The sequence below is a fragment of the Ostrea edulis genome, chromosome 8 (assembly GCF_947568905.1).
Source record: "Ostrea edulis chromosome 8, xbOstEdul1.1, whole genome shotgun sequence".
In the NCBI taxonomy this organism is placed as follows: Eukaryota; Metazoa; Mollusca; class Bivalvia; order Ostreida; family Ostreidae; genus Ostrea; species Ostrea edulis.
Genome location: NC_079171.1, coordinates 26627011 through 26646092, shown reverse-complemented (window position 1 = coordinate 26646092; position 19082 = coordinate 26627011). Strand labels below are relative to the sequence as shown.

The 19082-nt window shown below is 38.0% G+C and overlaps 1 protein-coding gene across 1 annotated transcript; it reads right to left on the bottom strand.

Moving 5' to 3' along the window:
• Positions 1–14038: 14038 nt before the first annotated feature.
• On the bottom strand, positions 14039–16059 carry LOC130049647 (uncharacterized protein K02A2.6-like). The gene is made up of 2 exons (XM_056147526.1): positions 14490–16059; positions 14039–14394 (listed from the first exon to the last, which is right to left on the bottom strand). Exons 1-2 carry the CDS (start codon positions 16057–16059, stop codon positions 14039–14041), a joined length of 1926 nt encoding a protein of 641 aa, XP_056003501.1.
• Positions 16060–19082: the final 3023 nt, after the last annotated feature.

Below are 19082 nucleotides of genomic sequence, written 5' to 3'. Positions count from 1 at the left end.
ACATTGTAGAGTCACTGCCTGTTGTTGAGGACTTAGTTTTGCGTTTCTTCGGACGGGAAGCCATAATTCTGAAAACCATGACATGAAAGCAAAATACAAATAAGGCAATAAAAAATAGCTTAGCTTGCTGCCAGTGGGCGGGTATGCCTCCATTAGACACAAGCATTACAGAAATGCACCACAACCGCAGTTGTTTAAGGGCACATATTTTCTGTTATGGAATTCTAATGCTATGTATGAGCCCAATAGAAGCATGCAACATGTGTTAAGATTTCATATCCCTATAAAAATAACTGCATTAATTTAGCCAGAGGTCATGGCAGTTAAATATAGAATGGTAAGCGTTTACAAGTAGCCATAGGTATGGCTCGACTCTACAGAAAATAGCCATTTGCTATGTTTTGTAGCCAGAGCTACAGTGATTCAAGCAGTTCCGGATTCTTCGGGGGGGAAATTCGATTACTTTCGTTTGGATGTACTTATCTCTCAGCTCTAAGATGAATCAAATACTCCTCCAATCACTTGCTAAACACACCAAAAGATTTTGTTGGAAACGATGAAATACATAGCCAAATTTCCGAAAATAAATTTCACAAATTTCAAGTAGTTTCGTATTTTTCAAGTAGTTCCGGTAATCGTCATTTCAATAAGGGGGTTGGTCTCAAAAATCATTATAAACGATAAGACAAGACAGTATATTGATCAGAATATCATAACAAGAATAGAGACACAGTTTGAACTTTTTTATTAACAAAATTGAAAACAAAATAAAATAGGCAGGTATAAAAATGTCCTATCTTGACTTTTAAAAAATGTAAAACATACAAAGGGGGAAAAATATTTGGCACATCTTGGCAAAATGAAAAAAAAAATAATAATAAAAATATTAAATACAAAAACTAATTAGATTCAAAAACTAAGTAGTAGAACTATATAATGAAATACATGTTGTAATATCATGTACAACACGTACCTTTATTTCACCACACTTATCACTTATATAAATCCTTTTCAAAAAAGGAGAAAATTGCAAAAAAAATAGTGTCTTGATATAAGGAAAGGGAAATTTCCCTAACTGCACCAATATAGCACCATGCAAAATGTAGGACCATGCAAGTTAAACTAATTGTAATCTTATGAACTCCCCCTCTGGCATATTAATTAGTGCCTGTTTCAACAAATTCATGACAAAGTCTTTGTGAATATGATAAATGTGGTAATTGCACGGTATCACAGTCCCTCCGCCACAATCTGTAGGAGCTGGCCATGGTGGAAAGCTAGGAGTAGGATCTCCAGTTGCCTCAGCAAATATATCTCCTTTCTCGTCAAGAATTTTTCGGAAGGAACTGGACAAACCCAAAGGAATATGACCTATCGGAAGACCAGCTACATCTTGAAGTAATATACCTCTTTTAGCATCGGTAACAGTCTCATGAATTTCCCGACTAAAAGTGTCCAGTGGTGGAATCCAAATGAGGCATGCGTTAGGATCATGAGTGTTTGTGTACTCTCTGTCCACCGGGAGCATTGTATGGGGATCTGTATCAGGTGGTCTAATTTGGAACTTGTGATATCCCTTAATTACACAGTTCTCTAATAAAAAAAATGTTTTCGTACTGTAACACTTGACACATCACGTAAGGAATCAACAACTTCTGACCTTTCTTTGGGAGTCGGCCTCTGTAAAAAACAAACAAACAAAGGTCTTAATTTACCGTATTAATTACCTTACACTTTTCATATCAAATAATGATCTTTCAACTATATACATGTATAAATGACACACATAAATAAAAAACATACACTCAAGTCTTAGCATGATTTACTAGATACATTCAGGGCAGAAGAAAGGATCAGAATCGATATCTCCAATATCAGAGCCACAACAGTCAGAATGCAGCCAGTTCTGGCACTGATCGCACTGAACCCAGAGGGTTCCTGCTGCTATTTCTTGATCCTCATCCCAAGACATGTGACATCCTATGCAAAAGATTTTCTCATCTGTTTTCTCTGCTTTCTTTGTTGAAGATTTACTTGTTACTTGACTTGTTCTTTGATTTGATGCCTTACTGCTACCTATAGGTAATAATTTCTTCATGAATATGACTTTTGCTTTTCTTTCTTTTTCTGCAAATGCTCTGATTTTTTCCAGATCTTTCAAAGCCATCAGTCGTAAGGACTCGGGGGAAGTTAAATTGTCTGGCAAGGTGGACTGAATAGAAATTCTTTTTCTTTTTTTTGGATTCATCAGCATGAGGAAATGTTAACATGCCTTTCAACACTGGAGATATACTAGTGCTTTCACTGGTACTTGTGCTGCACTCTTCTGTGTTTAAAATCTGATTGTCACTGACGGCTGCTACAGAGGCAAGTAAATCCAGTCCTGATGGCACCTCCATGTTAGACTGCAAATCTCTAATTTTGGAAGCAGATGGACGGGATTTCTTGTGCAATTTTCGATAGGCATCAAAGCCTGGTGATTTCCCCTCTACATCATATCCCTCTCTAAGCCTTTCTTCATACTTGTCTCGAACTGGTGTGGTTAAAACACTCTGAAAGGCCTCAAAAGCAATTTTCATCTTTTCTTCTTCATTTATGTCCTTTGTTCCTGAGATTTGTTCTTGTGTTGAAGACGTTCCCCCACTGGTTGTTGGTGAAGAGTCATCAGTTAACATACTTTCAAATGTCAATCCACTTTTTAACTGGTCTACTGTAATGATATTTCCATCAACAGGGTAAATTCCAGAAGATCTAAAGCTGTTTATCACAGTTAAGGGTTTGTAGAAAAGTAGAAACGCTTCTTTCAGTTTCTCAGCAAAGTTATCTTTTCCTATAGGAGTCCCTGGATTTTCACGAGTGTGTTTTCTTACAACTTGGTGCCATCGTGTTTTTAGAGGTCCAAACACACCTACGTCAAGGGGTTGCATAACGTGAGTTGCATTTGGCAAAAGACGATACAATTCTATTCCCTTCTGTTTGGCAAATTCAAATGTTTTCATATCAATGTGGCTACTGACACTGTCAAATAGAAGCACTATAGGTCGCTCACTGCCAGCAAAAGTGTTGAAATGTTCAAGAAAAACTTTGAAAGTAACAGAATCCATCCATCCTTTTTTGGTATATGCAGCTGCACCTCCTTCAAGACCTGCTGACAAAGGATTATACCCTTTTGGTTTGGGTTCTGGGAAAACAATGAAGGGTGGTATCATTCGGCCATCAGCTGCTCCACAGAACATTACAGTAAATCTCTGTTTGCTGTGTCCACCCGAGAGATGTGGGACTTGGCCTTTCTTTGCTGGGCCAATTACTTTACCAGCTACACTGCCAACACTAAAACCTGTCTCGTCTGCATTCCATATTTGTCCCGGTTTGTCTACAAGTTCTTTCTCAATAAGGAAAGACTTAAATTTGGAATACCACTTGTCTGTTTTCTCCTTTGATAACTTTGCTCTGCATGTTTCGAGTGGGGTTTCTTTTCTAGGTTTTATCAAATGAGAATTTCTAGATAAAAACTTATAATACCAATCATAGCTGGGCCTATTATTTTTGAACGGTGTCTTTCTACTTTATCTTTTCACCACGCTTTCCACAAAATCTAAAAATTCCCCAGGTTTCAAGCCAAAGCCTCTTTCAGCCATTTCACTAAGCCACTTTGCCATAGCTTCTTCCTCATCTGCAGTAAATACGGGTGGTGGTCCATTTCTGCTATCTATGTTAACCTCTCCAGAAAGTCTTCGGCTCAGAAACCCATAAGATATATTGTGTTCTTTAGCAGATTCTTTAACAGTTACCTTCTTTGTCTTGACATCATATAGCGCTCTCCGCACTCTTTGTCCTTTTGAGGGTGATTTAAGATATCTGCTTTTATATTTCTTGGTAATAACCTCTGCCACTTTTGCAGCTGGACTTGTTCTCTTCTGAGTTACAGTTAGTCTCCTCTTTTTCTTACTCCTCATTTTGTCGCTCACTCTTATACAATGTACCTGTGCTGAAAATATCGGATAAAATTTATACTACATGACATTATAATTAAAAAGGGTGTCAGCTTATAAAATTTTACTCTTTTCAATCATTCCTATTCTGACATCAAATACAATATTAAAACGAACTGTTGAGAGTAAACTTGTATTAGAGAAATATGAAACAAGAAAAAAAAGTTTCATGAAATGGCAATATAAATCGCAGGTTTTTCAGCTTCTCAAACTACTTAGAAATTAATTATGTACATTCACAACTCTACTACACGTATTCAAAACCTTAAAAATACACACAAACCGATTTTTAGTGTATAACTTATCTAATATTTAAAATACACTTTTGAGAAAGCCATTATGGGATGAATCCGGAACTACTTGAATTAAGACGTTGTGAATTATGCGTTTTAATTTGTAATTCGCAAACATTTCAATGAAAACAATAACTCATGAGGTAGACAACAACTATAGTCTCTCATTAAGCTTCGAGCCAAAATCATATGCCTTTTAAAAGTATATCGACTTACCTCCAACTTTCTCGACAACACGTGTTTTGGTCAATCAAAGTCACTCAAGCGCTTTGGGTAGTAAACAAAATAACCTGACAACGGAGAGAAAAACGGATGCTCGGAACTCGGTTTACCGTCATAAACATCTACAGTGAACACATTTGTATTCACACTAAAATTCGTGTAAAACAGAATTTTTTAATTATTTAATTCCATTGTTTTTATTTTTAAAAATCCGGAACTGCTTGAAATCCGAAACTGCTTGAATCACTGTATATGGAAAAAAATTGATATAGACTATAAGTATTGCTTATGTCTTGAGGCTAGAGATAAATAACCATCATATGAAATTATTAATAGCCAGAGCTATGGTAGTAATAAACTACAGAAAGGGTGACCCTATTGCAGACTTCAGTGAACTGCAGCCATAACAAGCCAGAGCTGAATAACATATATAAAATGGGGGTGCAACGCACCAAAAATGTAAATACTAGTGAACCACCCGGAGTATTACACATTCGTATGCCTGTAGAAGCAACAAATGCTTCATGATGGCTTATTGACTCTAAAAAGTAACTCCGGGTGGCCCATTTATCCCAGGACATATCCTGTTATTCATGATAAGGGGTAAAGAAAAACATATATACCTGGATGAAGGTGGTTAATCATTGAAATGTAGTATTATAATATAGAGGCTGGGAAAAGAAAAACACAAAAGATTGTTAACTAAGCAGCCAGAATATTAACCCCTATTTGTTTGAGAAATGCTCTCAAGGAATCCAATAAAACATTATAAATGTATAATATAGTATAGGATCCTTATTACCTTCATTATATTCACAAACCAAAGCTTAATAGAAAATATCGATATCAACAGGAATAATGATTTACATGTAGTAAAATTAACCCAAGTACATGAAAACGTACATAATGAGTTAAAATTTCTATTATAATATAGCAGAGCCAGAAGCACCTGTCATCATGGCTAGCAACAAGTTTAAATTAGGGACAGAAGAACTCCGCGCAGTTGTCTGTAATACTTCCTCACCCCTAAGGAATTCAGATGTACACCATCCAAGAAAATATTGTCTTTGCTATTGGTAAAGCCTTTCATCCTCCAGTAAAAAAGCCCCACTTGTTGGCATTGATTTTTGAGAATGTCATTAGCGCGCACCACGCGAGCGTTGTATGCCCGTGGGTCGACATATCTCGTTCTCTCTAGGGGCATGAATCTCGGTTGTTGTTTTTTTGTTGTTGATACTATATTGTCTACGGAGTTGCGTTAAAAATGCCACCAGTCCATAAACCACTGAATCCACTGAATCATCTCTGCAATCGAGGTCGTTGTCCCCCATGTGTACGATAAGGCATGTAGGACGGTAGTGTTGGACGGCTGCCAATATTGTCTGCCGATGGCGTGGATTATTCACGGCGCCCCCACTGATACCGAAGAAATCTACTTGTGGAAGGTTTACAATGTCAAATAGCTCCGAAGAAGCTCTCCTGTTGCCAATAAATGCACCGAATCTCCTAACATGAGAATCACCGATGTACAAAATAGTCATTGTACTATACCACGTGACCTTCACAATGTTGATAAACAACCAGGGCCTGACACTACATGTATATGTCATTAATAATGTCTTAGATTGGCTTTAAGGTTAAAGTGACGCACCTCCAAATCAAGACAGATTCTCCCCTTGCTTGGAAAATGTTCCGATTTGGGGGTAACAATGCACACGACGTGTAGCTGTATACAAGATGCCCAAATAGAGTCGTCGTAGATTTGCACGAACTGATAAAAAGTCGAATTACCGCAAAGAAGAGAGTTGATTTACCTCAAATGCGTCGTAATTAATATCCAGGGATAATATAATATTGGTCGTATGGTATCGGGTATAAAGCATCCGTTAAAACATCAGAATAATACCAAAATCTTCCAAACACAATTGTAAACATCGAATAAAAAATGGCGAGTGACGCTACCAAGTTGCGCATGCGCAAGTACCAAAAATAATAGGTGGTATTTATAGACAGTGGCGGTAATTATGAATACAGTATCCATAAATGTTTTATGTTCATAAACAAGTATTTGCTAAAATAAAGAAAATACCTCAACTTCGCTGCAGCAGTCGGTGCCAAACTTCTTCGTAATGGAATATTGCAGAATTCTGCCACCGTGGACTATGATTCGCGGCTTTTAGATCTTGACGCAATGGTGCAGTTCAATACGTCATGTGCTGAACATAAAACTCCTAAAACATGCTTTTCTCAATAAAGTGAGATCTTCTGACTTACTAGTATAATTCTTCTATAACTTGTTAATTTATCTGTGATTTTTAATGTAATCTACGCATTTTATTTATAAAGTTTTATTTCTAAACTATCGACGTGTCATTCCTAAATCCGGAAAATACCTGTCTCTATCTTATGGATTCTGTAATTTTCGTTCGATAAGCATTTCACGTCTGTACAACTAATGATATCCAAGTAATATCTAACACTTGTAAGTGATAGACTTAAATTTATTGTAATTATCCTCATAAAAAATTGTCTCAGGGGCGCAACACTGCCCCACCTAAGATGGTTTGGTTCAAAAACCAAAGCTAAACTAGTACTTATTGTAACGGGGACCGTTACAGATGTTCCCCAAACATTCCCCCATTTAGGAAGTGGTGTCATTTATTTCAGTACAAGTGGTTTTGACCATTGCAAACTGTGAAACATGTGAATATATAACTATTTTATAACGTTCAGTCAATTTCATGCTAATACAAATCAGTTATAAAGATATGAGAGTTTTGTGAACGTGCACGTACGTGCATATACATAATTCGACCATTTCGATACATTAGAAGTTTTACTATATGAGTACAAGAGAAGTTTCACAACTGTTCAATGAAAAACGAGAAATTAACAACAACTCAAAATTATAAAAAGACCGAAATCAATGCACGTGCATACACGTGCGCGTGAGTACCACACAACAATTTTGTTGATGCTAATCAATAGACATTTGAACAATATACTTACTATATGAATTTGGTATCGATCGCTTCACTCTTAAGAAAGTTATTGGGATTTCTAAATCGTCCAATCAGAATTAAGCGCACGTGCATGCGCGTGCAGGGAAGTGATTTTGAGACTATTAATAAATTGACAGGCCCAAAACATACCTGCAACCTAATTTTTAAACCTATTCATTGCAATCTCAAAATGTTATAGACCAATACTCAAATTTAGACGTCAAACATTACAATGCACGCGCATTCACGCACACGCGATTTTGATAATGGAAAATTTGCTGACACCATTTCACAGACATTCATATCATAAATCCTCAGGGTAAATTTGAATTCATTTCAGTTTTTAATTCAATAGTTATGACCATTTTAGTACCCGAAAAATGAAAGAAAAGCTATGCACGTGCATACACGGGCACGTGAGTATGACTCAGCATCAATGTCGATGTCCTTCAATAGACATTTGATAGATATACTTACAGTATAAATTTCATATAGTTTCCATCATTTATAAGAAAGTTATGGCGATTTGAAAATCGTCCAATCAGAATTTAGCACACGTGCATGCACGTGCCGGATAGTTCTTATGACTGTTTACATTTGTTAAGAATATCAAGATACATACACAATACAAGTTTGAAAAGATTTTGACAAAAAACAAAAAAGTTATGGTCATTGAAAGAATTGAATATTCAAATGTCAATGCACGTGCGTGCGCATACGCGTTTTTAATTTTTATAACAAAGATTTGTAGATATTTATAATTTTTACCTATCCTGTAAATATCATCAAATAATCTTAATTTACATGAAAGTTATAAACGGTTTTGTATTATCCAATCAAATTGAAGCACACGTGCATGCGCGTGCAGAATTGAAATTTTGACAATGCCAAACGGCTAAGGGTCTCAAGTTATACCTGCAATATAAATATCAAACGATTTCATTGAAAAATAAAAAAGTTACACGCATTCCAAAGTTTGTAAACAAAAAATCCAATGCACATGCATGCATTTTCAGACAAAATGACGTTCGATCCGCACATCTACATAGAGTATTCTATCATCCTAAAAAGGTTTCATCTTGATCCCTTCAGTAGTTTCTGAGAACACTCGTGGACAAAAAAGGGTGACAAGAATAAAGAAAGAATAATAATAATAATAAGAAGAAGAAGAAACAGAGTAAAACCAATATGTTCCCAAACTTTGTTTGGGGAACATAATCAAGATATGATGCTAAAACAAAACCAGTATTTGGGTTCAAGTACTATTTAATTTAGGGTTAAGAATATTTTAATATATAAAAATTCTTTCAACTTAGCAACATCAACAAACACATTAGTCTTGGCATTAACTCAAATTGTCTGATTCCCGCTGATTATACATGTACGGTCCTGGAGGGCTCTTCCTGCGGGTCAATCCGTGGGGGACTACCACGGGCGGAAGAACTATCACTGCTAGTACAACTCGAACTAGAGCTGGGCGAGGGAGATGTTCTCTTCTTCTGGGGCGAAGGAGTTGATTGATTAGGGTTTTACGCCGTTTTGGCAATATTTCAGCCATTTTACGGCGGCCAACTAATTCAATTATCTTTGGTTGTGAGTGTTTGAGTTTCCCTGACGGTCCCCACTGCGCCTACTCTAAGGGTTAAAGTTTCGATCCTCGCTGTTGGCCTAGGGGAGAGACTCCTAGCACGGGGTCGCTTACTACCTTCGGAAGAATGGCCCGAAGAGGGACGTCGCTTCTCCATTCTCCAACTCTGGGTGGGAGAGGGTGACAACCTCCCACGATGACACAGGCTGATCTCCCTGAAACGTCCACTGTTGTTCCTATCTGCAGAGACACTAATGATAAATCGGTCCATACCCCTAATGTACTGTTCCAGCTCATCCTCTGCTTCTCGACCAGAAAGGTCATCCATGCGGCGGGGCGTACTATAACGTCCCGAGCAACTAGAGTGGTTGTCCCGGCGGGGGAAAATCATCTGGCATCCGGTGCAGACGTAGGCAAATCCGGAATGCTCTTCTGAGATATGCCTTTTCACCAGAAATTTCCTGTCGAATTCCTGCAAACTTTTGCATACACCATACTTGAATAACCCTCTATCCTCTGTTCTCGACATTCTAAAATTGAATAATATACTAAGTTATCAATCTAATATGATGTAATTGTTCTGTTCTATGAACAACTTTGGTGCGGTACTTGTTCTGTTCTATGAACAACTTTGGTGCGGCAAATCTACATGGCATAAAAAATATCTAACTAAGAGGGACAGGGCACTATAAATTATGATAGAGTGAAATCACATCAACACATACTGTCTTAATTAAAGCAACTTTAGAACTATTTTTGGTCAAGGAGGAATTCTATCTATAATACATATACTACTAGTTCAACTCCGTTTTCTCACCCAGTTCCGGCATTAGTCCAAGAGAATTGTTAATATGTTTATTCAAGCATCTATTCTTATACACGGGTATGTTAAGGTAGGTCATGCTCCATTTATGCACGTAAACTGCATAATTTTTAAAATATGCCCTACACAGACAGAGGGAGCTACTAACTCTTAAAAACTATTCTGGTTGTTTACATTAGAACATTTTGTATCATGACAAACATGTGCTTCCGTATGACGTCATTGCATGACTGTTATAAATAGATCACGGATGTAACTTAATAGGAGATGGAAAGTAGCACACTACCCCAGGATTTAAATATTGGTCTCACTGACGATGAAACACCTATAGTTTAGTAGAATTACTGATAGAATCCTGCCACTTTCAGTAAGAAAGAATTATTAGACATTTAAACACGAAACCCTCTAGACCATGTTTTACATTTGCACTGATGCTCTGCAGTTTTCTTTAAGGGTTTTCTTAACAAACGATTCTAGCAGTAATTGCCGTGTACATTAGTTTATGACCTTTCGCACGGTGTATAAAAAGTCTCTAAAAGTATGCGGCGTAGTGTGCTACTTTTGCAGTTTTATTTCAGTTTGTGACAGAGGAAAATCGGATCGACATGCTAAATGGAATGTTTTTCCTGTTAAACAAAATTGTCAATGAATGAAATCAACATATTTTCATAATATCAATAAATTCTCAGTGTTTTACATACATGTATATATTTCATATATTCCATGTCATATATTTCAAACACTCCACATTTGGTCGATATATTTATCGTCGACTGACCATTTTCGGTGACCTTAGTGATAAACCGCGATTTTCTCATAAATCACTTGGATTAAATAAACAGTACACCTACCTTTAAAGTAATTAAATTCCTTTACTTTTATTCCAAAAATTCCAATATCATTGGTACGTTAATTGAATATATTTTCGTAACAAAAAACATGTCACTTTGTGGTCCTAAAACGGTGACGTCACCTATTTCGGTGACCATTGTTAATATAGGTTTGCCAAAAGTTTGTAACTGTTAAAACGTATATACAGGAGGAATGTGCAACTAAAGATCAATGAATAAAATAACATAGTGTAGAATTCTAGACTTTTGGTATACTTTATATTAATTTGAAGGTTTGTTTGAAAAAAGTATTAAGTAAATGGGCTTATTTTTGGGGTGCTCGTGTTGATTTTTGCATACTCTCCTTCTAGCAGTTCATTTTCGGGGGGGGGGGGAATTGAAGACGTACTCTATATATGTTTGCAAACACTACGGCGAAATTTATGACGCAATCTACACCCGGAAACGACAACACACACACGTAAACAGAAGGTCACCGATTCTGGGCAGTCACCGAAATGGGGCAGTCGACGATACATGGCACACATTAACAAATTCCTTCCATGTGTCAACGTCACTCGATGTATAGTCATGACGTCATCAGTTTACTTTCATATTGATCAGACAGAAATTACACGACAGCAGTATAGCATTTCGAATTTCTTCATATCTTAATAGCTGCATGGTTTATTTTATACATAAATAAAACTTACATAACTGAAAAAATTGGAATTTATTATATACTTAGTGATATACTTATTTCAATTATGACGTCACATTGTGTGGCGGATTTTATCCCAGTAAAGATTTTCATAACCTGCCTTAACCTACCCGCGTAATAATGACTATTCTAGGATCCATCATCTAGGCACTAAAATGTCCTCAACGCGTGCAAACTACGCTACTAAACTATTTTGCTCAAGTTCCTGGGGGGCCCTCCCAAAGCGTGAACTTGGCCAATTTAACCTAACATCATTTTCAAGTATATTGTCAGAGGCCAAAGGCTCATGAGGGGGATGCACCTGTAATAGTGTGCGCAGGGCTCATGCCATGAGCCTTATAGAGGAACAAAAACAACGTGCTCCTAACTGTAATTTTTATTAATGACGAACATGTGTGGGTCCACACGGGGTCCCGGATATAAACAAAACATGTAAGAGCGATAACTCTAAGTATGTACAATCACAAGTCAAATGTTACATCTCCCTCTTTTTGAAATTACATAGAAACAATTGTCTTTGGTTTGACAGCACGTCCAGAGCGTGTGATGTAGCAACCTTGACTAGAGTCATTTTTTGATTTAAGGGGGCTGTTAATGTCAGACTTTTCAACCTCTAAATTTTCATGATCGTGATTGTTTGTGACCATGGGACTAGAATTTTGATTGTCCAAAACATTGGGAAAAGACTCAAACATAGATACCTGGCTCAAGTCTGGTTCATTTGTCTTAAGCAAATGACGACGATTTCTCGTGTATTGCGCGCCATCAGCAGTGCGGACAGTGTATGACCTAGTGTTGTGTTTGTCAACAACAACTGCTGGTTTCCAAGATTTATTCTCGCCTTGGATTCTCACCGTTTCATTAAGAACCAGTGGTTTCAAAGGTTTAGCTTTTACATCATAGTGATTTTTCTGTTCTAGACGAGATGACCTCATTAGACTCTTGATCTTTGGCAAATTTGGGGTTTCTGGGACCAGTTGAACAGGTAAACAAGGAATAACAGATCTGAGTTTTTTACTCATTAAGACTTGGGAAGGGGAACAACCAGTATCTGACAACGGGGTTGTGCGATATTCTAAAACTGCTAATAGAGGATCGGTACCACTCTTTCGCGTTTTCTTAAGGAGTCGCTTGACCGTTTGCACAGTTCGCTCGGCGAGACCGTTAGACTGTGGGTACCTAGGACTTGATGTTATGTGATCAAAGTTCCACTTCTTACTGAAGTCTTCAAATTCGTACGATGAGTATTGTGGACCATTGTCCGATACGACCTTTTCCGGGATACCGAATCGTGCAAATATGGATTTTAGCTCATTGATAATCATGCTGCTGCTCGTGCTTCGAAGTTTCGTGTACTCAAAATATCTACTCAAATAATGAACTACCACGAGGTAGTCCTGACCTTCAAACGCGAACAAATCGGTTGCCACTATTTGCCAGGGATAATCAGGTATTTCATGACTGATTAAAGGTTCTTTTTGGTTTGACCTTCGAGACTCTAAGCATATCTTGCAGCTAGAAACAAGGTTCTGTATGTCACTTGACATTTTCGGCCAGAACATAATATCCCTTGCGCGGCTTAGACATTTATCGATGCCCATGTGGCCTGCATGGATTTTTTCGAGCATTTCAGTTCTGAGTGATTTCGGCATAACGATTTTGTTCCCTTTCAGAATCAATCCCGAAACGAACGACAACTCGTCGCGATGGTTCCAATACTCGACAACACAAGGAGAACATTCCTTTCGCGATTCAGGCCAACCATTCAGAATTATCTCAGCTAATGTAGAAAGTTGCTCGTCACGACAAGTAGCGGATCTTATCGCCTCTAATTTTCGTTCACTAATCGGTAGTGAAGATAAGACTGAATGTACCTGAAGGTCTAATCCTTCCGAAATATGTGGATAAGTGTCCGGAAGAAACTTACGGGACAAAGTGTCAGTCACGGGTATGCTCTTTCCGGGCAAATGGTACAAGTCTATATCATATCTTTGAAGTTGCAATAGCATGCGCTGAAGCCTAGGAGGAGCCGCGCTGATCGGCTTCTTTACTATGCTTACAAGTGGTTTGTGATCGGTTTCGACTCGTACGGAGTGTCCGTAAACGTATTGGTGAAAATGTTTACAACCAAATAAGATGGCCAACATTTCCTTCTCAATTTGAGCGTAGTTCACTTCTGCGGAAGTGAGTGACTTCGACGCGAATGCTATCGGTCTCTTATCTTGCATTAATGTAGCCCCTAAACCAAATTTAGAAGCGTCAACTTGCAAAGTGACTTCCTTGCCAGGGTCATAGTATGCGAGTACTCGTCCTGGGCATTGAGTGATGACCTTTTTGACCTCATTGAATGCTCTTTCCTGGGGGTGGTCCCAAGAGAACTGCACATCTTTGTTCAACAGTTTTCGCATCGGACTGGTGATTTCCGAGAGGTTCGGCGCAAACTTTGCGAGATAATTGACCATCCCGAGTATTGTTTCAAGTTCGGCTTTGTTTTGCGGGGGTTTCATGTTACTGACGGCATTGACCTTTAACGGATCAGGCTTAAGACCTTGCGACGATATGACGTGTCAAAAATAGGACAGTTCTGTGACCCCGACCTCTAGTTTATCCTCGTTAAATCGGATGCCCTTGTCGCGTGCTCTTGCGAGAACAGATCTAAGGTTCTGATCGTGTTCTGCCCTAGAACTACCAAATACCAAGATGTCATCGACTATGGCTACGACACCGCTCAGACCTTCAAAGCACTCATCGATTTTCCTTTGGAACTCATCTTGCGATGATTTAAGTCCAAATGGGAGACGGTGAAACCGGTAACGACCGAAAGGGGTGTTGAACGTTGTGAGGAAGGATGACTCCTCGTCCAACTTGAGAGCCCAGTAGCCAGACCGTGCATCTAGCTTAGTGAAAATTTGGCTCCAGAGAGCTGCGGCAGGATATCGTCTAGGGTATGCATTGGGTAATGCGGACGCAAAATAGCCTTGTTCAAGTCTTGCGGATCAAGACAGATGCGTAACTTACCGGAGCGCTTCTCGACTACCACAAGCGAGTTTACCCATTTCGTTGGTTCGGTGACCTTTGCAATTATATCTGCCTGCTCCATGCGTTCGAGCTCGGATTTCAATTTGTCACGGATCGCGAATGGTACACGTCGTGGGGGGTGGACTACCGGTACGGCGTTCTGATCAATGTGGATCTTGATTTCCCCAGGAAACAGTCCAATTCCTGAAAAAACATCTGAGTAACGTTTCAAAATTACTTCATTGTCTAATGAGCTAAATTGAGAGTGACCATCAGGTTCATGTTTGTGAACGCTTTTGTCTGGACAGTGGACCTTGACATCACTGTCTGGGACTACTGTTTCAACAGAGTAGACTAATTTGATCAATTCAAAACTAAGACATGACTGAAGACCTAAAATAGGGGGTCCTTCTGTATCGACAACATAGAACTCGAGGTTCTTTGACCTTTGACCTACTGTGCACGACAGACGACAAACACCTAATGTGCGTAGTTGACCACCATCATAAGCTGACAGTTTACGCTGGGGACTACGAAGGATGTCAAGTGATCCTAGCTTATTGTAGACATTTTCAGGCAATATATTTGCTTGAGAACCAGTATCGAGTTTGAAATCTACAGGGAAGGATTTTGGACCGATATTTACCTTGGCAAAAGCCTGTTGATTTTTTACATGATCATAATTTGACTCTATACTATCAATGTAGAAATCAGATTCAGTGTCAGACTCGGGGCATGCTGTAACTTCATGAACAGACTTTGATTTGTGCACAGAGCGACACACTTTGGAGAAGTGATTCCACTTGTTACAGTTATCACAGCGTTTCCCCTTTACTGGACAGACGTCAGCTTTTTTGTGAGTGTATCCACAGTTGCCACATGTAGAAGATCCTGGATTCTTCTGTTGGTTCTGCTGTTTGGATGAACGTCGATGATTGGAGTTACGGTTCTTGTATTTCGCATCACTTGGTTCCGAATTCGATCTGCTTCCTGTGCGAGACGGTTTGGACACTGCATGCACTTCGGCATTATGCGGCGACATCAAGCGTAATTGCTCTTGGGAGTATTCGTAACTCTGGCTAATTTCAATAGCTTTAACAAGTGTCAGTTTTTCTCCCTCATTTATGAGTCTCTCTCTCACCTTCGTAGATGACGTACCAAACACAATGCGGTCACGCACCATCTCATCAGGGTCTCCGTAATTACAGTCTTGTACATGTAGTTTCAGACGTGTAACAAATTGTTCAGTAGTGTCACTGTCTTGAAGAATGTTATTGAATTTGTACCTCGCAAAAACAGGGTTCAATTTGGGCTGGACATACGACTTGAATTTGTTAAAGTACACATTCAAAGTTTTTGCCTGCTCGGCTGAAAGTTCCGGCCAAGTGTTAAATACATCTCTGCCCCTGTCACCAACCCATAATAAGAGATACTTGCATTTTATTTCCTCGTCCCTGTCCTTTAAAGGCCCGTCGAAAATAAGTTGCACATGTTGAAATTTCTTCCACGCTTCTGGGAGATTGGTGCTATCCCAGTCCATTTTGGGCGTCGGAATGCCGGTCAAATCCATTTTGAAGTGTTGACAGGATTCTCTCTGTAAATCTGGTTTACTTCTGACACCATGTAATAGTGTGCGCAGGGCTCATGCCATGAGCCTTATGGAGGAACAAAAACAACGTGCTCCTAACTGTAATTTTTATTAATGACGAACATGTGTGGGTCCACACGGGGTCCCGGATATAAACAAAACATGTAAGAGCGATAACTCTAAGTATGTACAATCACAAGTCAAATGTTACAGCACCCATACATTGTACCTCAACTGGAATCTGCTATCGTAGCCGTACGGAAGTCTGGTTCCGACGAACGTTCATTTTCCGGAATTTCTACGTTTGTAAATCAACTATATCACGCGGCGTCGACTGCTCGGTATTTCCCGCCTGTGATACTGCATTCAATTTGAAAGGGTGCTCTTGATTCGGCTGTTCCAGAACCGCTCTGAACACAGTCTCGACAGTTCCAGTTGTTCCACGAATCGAATGAAGCAGAATTGAAACATGGCGGCACTAACCATGTGTTTAGATGAAGTGATTGATGATGGTGATAGAAATACGCATGGAAATACAAATTGTGACAACATTCTTCTACATGGTGCTATATTAGCAACAATGTAAGATCAAATAACCATATACATATGGGGAAAAAAGATGGATTTCGATGAAATAATTATCATTTAAAAAGTTTTCTCACTTCAGTATCCACCCTGTCAATAGATGATGTTTGTCAGCATATGTGACTGGATGTGCTTTTTTAATGAATTATTCTTGCAGGTGATAAATAAATTGTATATACACTGTACATATACATATATATTTATATCGATAGATTTATTTGTAGATTGAGGGATGGTCGGTGTTGGATATCTGGCTATGTCGAAAATGTCGTTGGCAATTATGGACCTGAGGATTTTAGAAGAATTTTTAGAGTGTCCCGAGAGACATTTGGGGTAATTCTAAGGTACTTTGAAGGCATGCCCAACTTACAGGTGGACTTGCATCATGAGGGAAGAGAACCACTCACAGTAGAGAAACAACTACTTATGACACTTTAGTATCTTAGTTCACAGGACACAGTTCATAAAATTGCAGATATATTTGGTGTATCTGAGTCAACTGTTCTGAAGATGCGGAATACAATTGTAGATGGAACACTTATTGCAAAAACTTATTAAGTGGCCAGATCAAAATGAACGAAATGATATCTCTAACTATTTTGAAAGGAAGAATGGTTTTCCTGGAATTATTGGATGTCTTGACGGAACCCACATTCCAATTTGTGCCCCAAAAGAGAGTGCTGCTTCGTACGTAAATCGCAAAGGTTTTCATAGTCTACAATTACAAGGCGTCTGTAGAGAAAACATGACCTTTACCCATTGTTTTGTTGGTTTTCCAGGGAGTTGTCATGATGCCAGAATACTCCGAAACTCTGATCTTTGGGAAATTGGTTCAACTCAGTGTGGTCAAAGCCACATTGTTGCAGATGGAGCCTATCCCATCCAAAGATGGTTAATGACACCTTACAGAGACAATGGTCACTTAACTCTGCATGAAAAACACTACAATCGTTTGTTATCGGCTAACAGGGTTACAATTGAAAGATCTTTTGGTCTCTTGAAAGGAAGATTTAAGAGGCTTCAGTATTTAGTAACTGCAGACGTGGAAACTGCATTGAAAATAGTCGTAGTATGCTGTGTATTTCACAACATCTGTATATTGAATTCGGATTCCATTGACGAATTCATGGAAGTTGACAATAACACCGAATTTTTTGTGCAGGGAAATGCGAATCAAAATGAAGGGGTTGTAAAACGTGCTTTAATTACCCGCAATTTACCTAGGTAAAATTATGGCCTTGAATACTGCTAGTACTGATTGAAACATGTAAATCTTTCTGGCAATAAATTCAATATTTTTCATCCAAAATTGTTGGATTTCTTTCATAAGATAACGAAAAGCAACAATCATTAACTTCAAATTTAATTTTTCAAAACAAGTATTTAAAAAGTATTATAAAAACAAACAAACCATCTGAGACTAAATGAGTAGTTTGCAAAATGTATCAAACCATTGCAGATTTTACACACCACATCCATGTAAATTAACCTTCAAATATAAAAAAAAAATCTCTCTTGGAAAATGCAATAATTCATTCTTTTTTCTTTCTTTTTTTTTTAAATATACATTGTACCAGGTACCCAAGTATGTTTAAGTATGCTCAAGAAACAAACTTTTTTCTCCAAATGAGAATAAATCATTACAAAATGTATATAAAATGATACCACTGCTCTATGAAACTAGGCTCAGAGCCTGTAGAGCAACACTGATTGATACATATTTCAATCTTGCCAAATAATGTGATATCTTCACTTAGCAAAATAAAGTGACAACATTCAAACCCGTTTGACTAGATTTAGGAACAAGTACGCAAAGCACACCCATCATACATAAGCAATCACACTCTGTAGACAAAATATGAAGTTTCTTATGAAAAATGAATGGATAATCAAACTTGAACACTCATAAAAAAGAATCCCTGTTAAAACATGATATCAACTTGAAAAACCTATCCCAAATCAGGAACACAGCCTGAAAGAGCAACACTGATTGATACACATTGGAATCTTGCCAAATAATGTGATATCTTCACTTAATTTATGAAATAAAATGACAACAATTCAAACATTGGACTAGAATCAGAAACAATAAGTACACCCATATTACATTAGCAATCATACTCTGTAGACCAAAATGAAGGCAAGTTTCCTATGAATAATGAATGGATAATCATACTTGCACACTCATAAAAAAGACTTCATGTTAAGAATATAATATCAACTTGAAAAGTTTATTCCAAATAATTGCCTTCAAGATGTAGACAGATTGTCAGTGTTACATTATAAGATAGGCGTATAAAAATTTCAAATATAAAACTTACAAATGTAAAATTTCAATGTCTTTGTATGATTCAGTTTAAGAACATAGCTTCATTTGAATTTTGAAAAATGGTTGACAAATCAAATATTTCTCTTGGTGT